Source organism: Bos taurus, chromosome 8, assembly GCF_002263795.3.
Source record: "Bos taurus isolate L1 Dominette 01449 registration number 42190680 breed Hereford chromosome 8, ARS-UCD2.0, whole genome shotgun sequence".
NCBI lineage: Eukaryota > Metazoa > Chordata > Mammalia > Artiodactyla > Bovidae > Bos > Bos taurus.
In genome coordinates this window covers 48,273,767-48,283,857 of record NC_037335.1, presented here as the reverse complement: position 1 = coordinate 48,283,857, position 10,091 = coordinate 48,273,767, and the positions used below count along the sequence as shown (strand labels likewise).

At 35.9% G+C, this 10,091-nt stretch overlaps 1 protein-coding gene across 1 annotated transcript; it reads left to right on the top strand.

The window, feature by feature from the left end:
- The first annotated feature begins 1,059 nt into the window (after positions 1-1,059).
- On the top strand, positions 1,060-9,876 carry C8H9orf57 (chromosome 8 C9orf57 homolog). The gene is made up of 4 exons (NM_001435373.1): positions 1,060-1,164; positions 1,616-1,725; positions 5,612-5,734; positions 9,025-9,876. Exons 2-4 carry the CDS (start codon positions 1,626-1,628, stop codon positions 9,147-9,149), a joined length of 348 nt encoding a protein of 115 aa, NP_001422302.1. The 5' UTR covers positions 1,060-1,164; positions 1,616-1,625; the 3' UTR covers positions 9,150-9,876.
- The last annotated feature ends 215 nt before the right edge of the window (positions 9,877-10,091 follow it).

Below are 10,091 nucleotides of genomic sequence, written 5' to 3'. Positions count from 1 at the left end.
CATATCAAAAATATTATATAGCAATGAAAAAAACAAAGAAGTAGTTTTAAAGACTGACCTCAAAAGATTTTAAACATACTTTTGAGTGAAATACAAAGGGAAAAATTATATGTAGTATATGATACTATTTTTACAAAAAGCAATTTTGAACTGTGGTGTTGGAGAAGACTCTTGAGAGTCCCTTGGACTGCAAGGAGGTCCAACCAGTCCATTCTGAAGGAGATCAGCCCTGGGATTTCTTTGGAAGGAATGATGCTAAAGCTGAAGCTCCAGTACTTTGGCCACCTCATGCGAAGAGTTGACTCATTGGAAAAGACTCTGATGCTGGGAGGGATTGGGGGCAGGAGGAGAAGGGGATGACAAAGGATGAGATGGCTGGATGGCATCACTGACTCAATGGACATGAGTCTGAGTGAACTCTGGGAATTGGTGATGGACAGGAAGGCCAGGCGTGCTGCGATTCATGGAGTTGCAAAGAGTCAGACACGACTGAGCAACTAAACTGAACTGAACTGAATATTATACATATTCCCAAATTACAGATGCAGTATAAAAATGCTCAGAATAAAAAAGACACTCAACATATTTAATATGGTTACATTTGGGGTAGACACTCAATTTGGTGGGAACATGTTCCAAAGTGATTTCAACAGTCTTCATATTATAATCTGCTTCAAGAAGAATGTACTAATTTAGAACTATATATTAATTCATAAATAAACATTTCTAAAAACCAAAATGCTTTCTGAATGTATCAAGTTCCACTGTAAAGATTATACGGTATTTTTTTTTAATATCAAGATCAAGTACTTTATGTAATGAACAGATAAAAATGCCCATATGGCTATGTGTACATGAACTAATTAATCTGTAGCATAGGGAACTTAGAAATTATTAGCCAAATTTATAGTTAATTTGTTTAACTGGTACCTGACTTAGTTTTATTATGTTAAGTTCCATATAGATCAGACAATTCAGGTGAAAATTTTTATGTCTGTCTACTTGGTTAATTTTTACTGTTTAAACTGTTTAGAATCTAGAGGATCAGAGACCTGCCTCACTGGTTTCAGTTATAACAAACTATTACATCAGAAATTTTTCTTCTTATCCTTTAAAGACATTAAGACCTAGAAAATTTCCACAACATATTAATAAAGAAGGCAGGTAAGTCATACATAACTGAAATGTTATATTTTAGCCAACCTGACAATTTCTTTCCCTTCATTTTAATAAATGTTAACTATTGTTAACTATCATGTTTCCTTATAAATATGATCATTTGCAATGAAAACATTAATTTGTGAAGAAGCATATATAAAAATGTTTGGCTAATAGTTAAAAGTATTTTTAACAGGATATTATTCTAGAAACATTATCTACTTCATTTCCTAGTTTTGCAATTCAGGGAGATTATTGATGGTGGGAATGGCATTTGATAAGAAAAAGACGCTTAAAATGTTCTGAAACTAGGAGAAGTTTACAGTGAATTTTTGACAAATACATTATTTTTCCTTTACAAGTGAATTTATTTATACCTTCTTAATGAAATAAATGAACTTTAGTCATTTCCCATTTTATAATAGCTAACAAATGTACAACTTTATTGCTTCCCCAGGAAAGATTTAATGGTGGTACATGTCTTTCCTTCCATCTTCTTTTTGGCTAGAAATCTTAGAATGAGGACTGTCTTCAATGGTGCTTTTATCTTTTTCTGCCTCTTAGGTGGTAAGTCATTAAGAACACATAAATCAAAAAGAGGAAAAATTACTCAAGAAACTGCAGAATTATAAGTGGGGGGTGATCTTAAAGTATTTAAGATGTTTATAGCAAAGCTTAAGTAAACCCTTAATAATAAGAAAGTGAAAGTCGCTCAGTTGGGTCCGACTCTTTGCGACCCCCTGGACTGTAATACAGTCCATGGAATTCTCCAGGCCAGAATACTGAAGTGGGTAGCCTTTCCCTTCTCCAGGAGATCTTCCCAAGCCAGGGATCAAACCCAGAGCTAACATTTATTCAGCACTTCCTATATGCCAGGTACTGTTCTAAATATTTGTATTTAAAAAAATAAATAAATATTTGTATTAATGCACTGAATCCACGCCATAATCCTAAGAGTTAAGTGCTATTATTTCTCATTTTATATATGAGTACACTGAGTTGGTAGATGGTGGCCCAGAAGTTGCTATTACTATCATTAAACTGGAACTAACCAAACTAGGCAGGAAGCCTTTATAAATATGGCCCAAGTTAAACAAACCAGGTCTAGCTGCTGGACCACCCATTTGTAGTCTCTGCTTCCCACACTGCCCTCATTACTAAATACAGTTCACAACAGAGTTCTGATTATCCCTTGCAGAGTACAGGAGCAAACTCAAACTGCTAGGGTCTCTGCTGTATTTGAAGTCTTTATACTCCTCTTCTGTAAAGAATGTGTAGGGGACACTGGAATAGGTGAAAATTTTCAAGAGAACAGCTTTCCTGTCTTTTGGTTATCATGACAAAAATTATTCAGTCAGGGGATTGTATTAATTTTGTTGGATACATAGAAAAGATGTGAGGGTTAAAGAAGAGGATTCAGCATAGAGAGAAATTTTGAAGTAAGGAGTGCCCATGAAGCAAGGATGGTTATTTTAAAAAGGTCACCATCATTGTGATTTATAATGTTTAAGTAATTACATATATATATTTTTTTAATATGCATTTAAATAATTAAATATAGCCTGTTAGGTTTTCCCCACAATAAGGTCATAAAGTAGCATACTTCAGAATTAATCATGTGAGGAAACTATTAATTTAATATAAAACCTGAAACTTTGAGTTTAGTTGTCAAATTGGAATATATCATGTGTAGTTATATTAATAAAACCAACAATACATTTTCAGACAAAAACAGACTGGAAGAAAGGATATGGGATCTGTGAATATGTTGATAAGTAGTCGTGCAATGGAACAAGTACAGTCAACAAAAAGCCTAAAAGTTAAGGCATTGTCTTCAGTTACAGTAAAGAATATCAGGGCCAAGTTTTTAGGAAGAGGGCTATCGATGTTGGGTGTGGAATCAGAAGGAAGGAGAGAGAGAAACTAGAACAGATCTCATCCAGGAAACAAGCCAGGGGCCTTGGGCGTGACGGAGAAAGATCCAGCATCATGTAAGCTCCCCAGCATGCAGGGCCACTGAGCCATGAAGTGGATCTCTAAGGACAAGTTGTAAATTGAGAAATCATGAGTCCAGGAGGAAAATTCACTTGGGCGTGACTTGAAGAAGCAAGCAGCTCTAGTACTCTGGGCAGGTAACTGATCCTGAATCTCAGAAGAATCAAAATCTCCAGCAAGAAGAAGGTGACATCAGAAGGTTTGGGATACACAAAGGTAGGCAGCTTCAGTGACATGGAGTATTTGGTCAAAACAAGGGGTTTGGATTCAAATAGACCTTTTTTAACTCCTGTCTCTGCCTTTGGAGTGAACTACTTAAAATTTTATGACCTCAGTTTCCTTTTGTGGGAAATGTAGAAAACTGTACATGCCTGAAAATTTAGTTGTGGGAAATGACTGGGCTAATGCATGTAAATTGCTTAACAGGCTCCTTGGCAGAAACTAAGTTCTTTTAAAAATATTTGCTGGTTGATCACTGATTATAGATTGAAAGTTTGTCATGTTCAGGGAGAGTACTAATGTGAACCAAATAAACCAAAATGTCTTGAGAAGAGTTTGAAACTGGAGAGAGTGGTCAACAGAGATTAATTACCCTCATTAGCCAGACTGCTGCTGCTGCTGCTAAGTAGCTTCAGTCGTGTCCAACTCTGTGAGACCCCATAGACGGCAGCCCACCAGGCTCCCCCGTCCCTGGGATTCTCCAGGCAAGAACACTGGAGTGGGTTGCCATTTCCTTCTCCAATGCATGAAAGTGAAAAGTGAAAAGTGAAAATGAAGTCACTCAGTCGTGTCCAACTCCTAGAGACTCCATGGACTGCATGCAGCCTACCAGGCTCCTCCATCCATGGGATTTTCCAGGCAAGAGTACTGGAATGGGGTGCCATCGCCTTCTCTGATTAGCCAGACTAATTTCTATTAAAAGTGATCTCTTCCAACTCCCAATATGTCAGAAATACAAAATACATTGCACAGGACTTCCCCAGTGGTCCAGTGGCTAAGACTCCAAGCTCCCCATGCAGGGGGCTCAGGTTCCACCCCTGGAATCTAGGTCTTACATGCTGCAGCTAAGAGCTTGCATGGCGCAACTAAATATCCCACATGCCACAAGGAAGACTGAAGATTCCACGTGCTGCAACTAAAGCCTGGCGCACTAAATAAATAAATATTTTTAAAAGATTATTTTAAAAATACTTTGCACAAAATATTTCATAAATGTTTCTTTGGAGTTAATCAGTGAATAGGAGTGGAATGGCAATGGTTTTCATATATTAAAAGATTGGAACAATGAACATAAGACAAATTTTAGTTCAATTTCTGAAGAATCCGTTAACAATCTGAGCTTTTTCTTTTAATGATAATGAGCTCTCTATCATAAGCCAAGGCTTCCTGCAGGGATTATTACAAAGGCAGCTCCTGAATTCAGTAGAACCAGTGCTTCTCAAAAACCGGTCCAGACATCTTCATTCAAATCACAAGTCCTCCATTGTTTCTGGGCACCTAAAATACAGATTCCTGGGCCCCACCTCCTATAGATTCTAACTTAGGTGCTGTGGAGGCTGTGGAAATCTGTGTTCATTTTAACTGTTAATGTTAAATGTTCATTTAACATTTAAGTAAATCTGATGCATAGTCAGATTTGAAAAGGGGTCTTCAAGTTAATGTCTTCCAATCTCACCTATGTTGACTAAGTTCAAGAGTCTCTGGGCTACTTCCACATAATGAAAATAAATAACTCTTTTAAGCCAAAATAAAATGAACACAGATTTTCACAGCCTCCACAGAACCTGAGTTAGAAGCTACCAATGTGCAAACAGGGCTTCCCTTTTGGCTCAACGGTAAAGAAGCTGCCTACAGTGCAAGAGACCCGGGTTCGATCTCTGGGTCAGGAAGATCCCTTGGAGAAGGAAACAGCAACCCACTCCAAAATTCTTGCCTGGGAAATCCCATGAACAGAAGAGCCTGGCAGGCTACAGTCCATGGGGTTGAAAAAGAGTTGGATACAACTTAGCAACTAAACAACAATACCTAAACATTAAGCAATAAATGCTCAAAGAGAACCTACTACATATAATGTACAGCCTTAGACATTGAAACAAAGGCCTAACAGTGAATATATGGCTGAAATTAAATATTCTGGCTAAATAACTTTGGTTTAATTTAATTAGGCTCTGAGTTCCTGAATTTATTTTAACCAACTAAGTTGTTTAGCCCACCTGGCTTCATTTTTAATTAGTTCAGAGTGCTTTCACTTCTTTAATGTTGCATATGTTATAAAATTCCCCCCATTAAATTCCAAAAATAAAATATTTTAAATTTATATGAGTTATTAGAATCAATTTATAAAATATTGTTTACTTTTTAAAGTTGAAAATCACGACTTTATTTTTGGATTATTCTTTTCTCTCTTTTTTTTTCCCTCTCTGATGTCTATCTCTATTTTCCCTATTCTGTACTTGAGCTGTTGGAGGTGTGATTTGTAGACAATGCAACCTCTCAATCCCCTTTCATGGATGTCTTTTGGACTTTGGAACATGCAGAACAAAACCTGGACAGTACTGTATAAAAGAGGTCCTTATTAAAGGTAAGTCATGACACTTTAAAAATCTTTAATTAAAATGAACACAGGAAAACTTACATAAGAGCAAACATTGAATGAGCATTTACTACATGTTAGATGCTTTACTAAGGGCTTTGCCTGGATTACATCACATCAATAAAACAATGATTTGAGCTGGATCTTGTCACTATTCCCAATTTAAGGATGAGAAATCTGAGCAGAAATTTACATGATGTTACACAGTTAAGCAGTGCTGTCTAATTCAAATGTGAGTGTTTAATTCCAGAGCATGCATTCCTAAAGAAATCTATATACTGCCTCATTCACATCATTCACATCCTCACAAAAAATTAATACATAATTTCCTTCTAAGTGTAGGGCTCTGTGCAATCACATAGGTTTCATGTCCAGAAACCCAACCTTGTCCACATGAGTTAAAGAAAGAAACAAAAATGCAAATGATGAAAACTTTAGAAGAAAATATTGGAGGACATATTTTAAGCTTAAAAGAAAGGAGGCCTCCTTAACATCCAAAAGACAAGATTATAAAGGAAATAATAGATAGATTTGAATATATCAATATTTTAAAATTTATGAAATGAATGATAACCCCAAAATTAAAAAGATGAGGGTTAAACTCATCTTTAGTGAGTGAAAATAATTGGAAATAAATAACAGAAAAAGTATTAATATCTGCCTAGAATAAATAACTTCTAAAAAACTAATTTTTCAAAGACCAACAATCAAAAAGAAACAAAATTGTTAAAGGAGATATAAAGGTAATTTTCAGAAGAGGAGATATAAATGACTTACCCTAAAAACATGAAAAGCTGCTCAACCTGAGAGTAAATGTCAAAGAAATTCAAATTACAAAAATATTATTTTTAACCCATCAGATTGCTAAAAATTACAAGAGTTTTGTAATATCAAGGGTTAGTGACTATACAGGAAAATGGGAATTCATACATTTTCTAATGACAGTTTAGATTGGTTTGGCTTTTTAAAGACAATTTGTGAATTTCAGTTAAAATTTTAAATGAGCTCAATTTTCTACAAAGCAATTCATTTCTTGGAATCTACTGCAGAGAAATACATGTAACACAAAAAAGCATGTGTCAAGGTTATTGCAACATTATGTTTAATAGGACAGTAACAGAAATTATCTAAATGTCTATAGGTAACTGTTAAACTATGATATATTCAGTTCATGGATTGCTATGCAATACTTAGAATGAACAGATCCCTCTGTTAACATGAAAAAATATTTTTGAAATTGTTGGACAGAAAAAAAGTCAGGGGCAAAACAGTATGTGTAGTATACCACTTATGTATAAAAATCCACAAAGCAAAACTCTAAAATTCTTTATGAAAATGGAAGAGGAGGAAAAAATGAGAGGAAATCAGAGTCAGTTGAGAGAGAGGAAGAGAATCTGGGGTAATGTCTGCTGAGGTGCTGGTTTTAATAGGGTTACTTGAGCTTTGTTCAACCAATGTACCTTCATCCCCTCTCTGAATTCCAAGTACCGTCTCTCACCTGTGCCAATCAAGAGCCCCTTCCTATCAAAGAGGAAAGGGGCCAGGTCCCTCCACCCCCAGAGCCCTGAAATATTAGCTTTCAGTGACTGCTCTTCTCTTCCTGAATGTGTACAGGTAGACCTCTAGTCAGCTTATCATAAAAACTCTGCACATAAAAGCCTGGAAGCTTATACAGAAAAATCTTGACAATATATATCTCTAGGTTGGGTCAAGGACCTAGAATAATTACAATGTTGTAGGAAGAACAGTTTTCCAACATGGAAAGTCTGACATTTCACTCTGATGCAAAACAAATACAATTGGAACTTAGGCTTTTGATGATGTTATCAACAATTTGTCAACACTACTGACACTTTCACAGGATAATTCTTTGTTATATAGGGCTATTTTGTAGAATGGTTAGCACATTGCTGGCTTATACTCACTTCATCCCAGTAATATCTTCTAAGTTGTAACAATAAAAATGTTTCTGGGGACTTCCCTGGCAGTCTAGTGGTTAAGACTTTGCCTTCCAATGCAGAGGGTGTGGGTTTGATCCCTTATTGGGGTAAGCCATGCAGTGCAGCCAAAACAAATTTTTTAATGAGAAAGATATTCTGTTAGAAGAATGAAAAGTAAAAAACTGGAAGAATATCTGATAAAGGATTCATTTTCAAAATATATAAGTCATTCTTAAAATTCAATAATAAAAAATGGTTCTGGGCATTATCTAATGTCCTTAGGTTGGGGAGCAAAATTACTCCCAATTGAAAAAGACTGCTGTTTTCTCAAATTTCCAAAGAGTCATGTTTTGCTCCCTTTAGAGAAATGTTCTTGGTGTTCTCCCCCATACAACTGGGGGAGTTACTAGACAGTACTGTCACTTACTTTGTACTTCTGTGTATTTTCCACATTTTCTACAGTGAACATGTATTACTACTTATAACTGGGGGAAAATTAAATGAGGTCAAGGACATGCCTCCATTCCTAAGAAGCACTTACACATTTAAACAACTCTTATGTGGATTCAGCCCTTTGAGTAGCTCATGACCTGGGTAAAACTGAGCGATGATTATTAGGAAGTCTCTAAACAGCCAACATTTCAGAAACTTCTACATAGTGAAAGGCAATTGCATGGCTTTTGTCAACTGAGTTTGAAAGCTATTTTGTTTTACAGTTTCAAAGCTTTGTATTGTAATGTACCCAACTAGAATAACTTTAGGTGGGAGTTCTTAAAAGGCAAGATGATTGTATTCTCATAGATCTAGAGCTTTCACTTTGTTTTCCTTTGTTGTTATTGTTTTTTTTTTAATTGGAGTATAGTTGCTTTACAATGTTGTATTAGTTTCTGCCGGACAGCAAAATGAATCAGATATATAGATAGATAGATAGATAGATAGATAGATAGATATAGATATATAGATATATAGATATATATATCTCCCCTCTTTTTAAAATATCCTTCCAGTGTAGATCATCATCGTACACTGAGTATAGAGTTCCCTGTGCTGTACAGTCAGTTCTCAGTTATCTATTTTATACATAGTAATGTATATATGTCATAAAAAGGAAGGAAATAGTGCTGTTTGCTGAGATGTAGATAGACCTAGACACTGTTGTACAGAGTGAATTCAGAAAAACAAATATCGTATAATATCGCTTATATGTGGCATCTAGAAAAATGGTACAGATGAACATTTTTTTCCTTTTTTTAACCTGTTAGTTATCTGAAGCATCTGAAGCCAGGTCAGTTGCACCCTCTAAGGGATTCTTCTACCATGATCTCTTGTTTCCCCCAGGTGGAATTCATTGGTATACAATTGAAGGCTGCACAGAAAGCCAAGACCAGTGTTTTCGGAGAATCCTGACATCTCATCAGATTTACTCTACTCACTGCTGCCATCGTCCTTTGTGCAATTTCTGAGCCAGGGGCCCATATCTAAACTGGTTCACTGATCAGTCAGTCTCAAAGCCTGAGCCAGTCATCCCAAGATGGCAACTACCATCAATCAGCCCTCTGCAACAGCCTCAGACCTGCAGGTTGTAGGAGTTATGGTCTGAAACCAAGGCTCTTAATGTGCCCAACATCCACCTCATCTCAGAAACATCCATTCCTACACCATTTTCTCCTCTCTCCTCTTTCTGTTTATTTCCCCTTTCAGTGATTTCAAAGCCAAAAAGCAAAACTGTGAGTGACTCTCTGAGTCAAATTATGCATGTGATATCTACTTTACTAATTTTCCTAAATATTTCCATACTCCAAAAAACAGTTACCAATGAGTTGTATCACAAGATACCAAGTGACTTGAAAGTGTTGGTTTGGTTTCCAAAGCAAACCGCCCTGCTCTTTCAGGTCAATTTATTGCATAGGGGAAACGGCTTTAACAAATACTGCAGGAAAAATAAGCGGGGTCAGCAAACCGGGATAAGAACTATGGACTCAAACGGCAAAGGTCTCAGGCAGGTGCAAGGGTTCGTACTTATTTTTCTCATCTGTGTTAAAATTTGTCAAAATTTTGGATTTCCGTACTTCAACCACACATTAGTGCTTTGGCTAATCTAATTTTGGCAGATTAAGCAATTGAACTGAAGCAGGGAAATGGGTTTCCCTGCACAAGAAATTTTAAAGGTTTATAAATATACTTTTAACTGCAATTTGGATTTTTTTAATGTGCCACATATTCAATTATTCTCATTCAATGCCCTACTTTTGCAATTTCAAGATTATTGTGTTTTAAATTTTAGTTATTTTTCTCTGTATTTCCAGGTGTTTGACAAATTTAAATGGTAAATAATAAGTCTCAATAAAACCTTCTTATTTTTTTTCCTCAGAACTTAGGGCAACATCTTATACACAGTGGGCCTT

Excerpts from the sequence above, each read along its gene's own strand:
- C8H9orf57 (NM_001435373.1), top strand. The coding sequence starts at position 1,626 with ATGGTGGTACATGTCTTTCCTTCCATCTTCTTTTTGGCTAGAAATCTT. Across the intron at positions 1,726-5,611 it reads CTTTTTCTGCCTCTTAGGTG|CTGTTGGAGGTGTGATTTGT; the intron begins GTAAGTCATTAA and ends TCTGTACTTGAG. Across the intron at positions 5,735-9,024 it reads AAAAGAGGTCCTTATTAAAG|GTGGAATTCATTGGTATACA; the intron begins GTAAGTCATGAC and ends TGTTTCCCCCAG.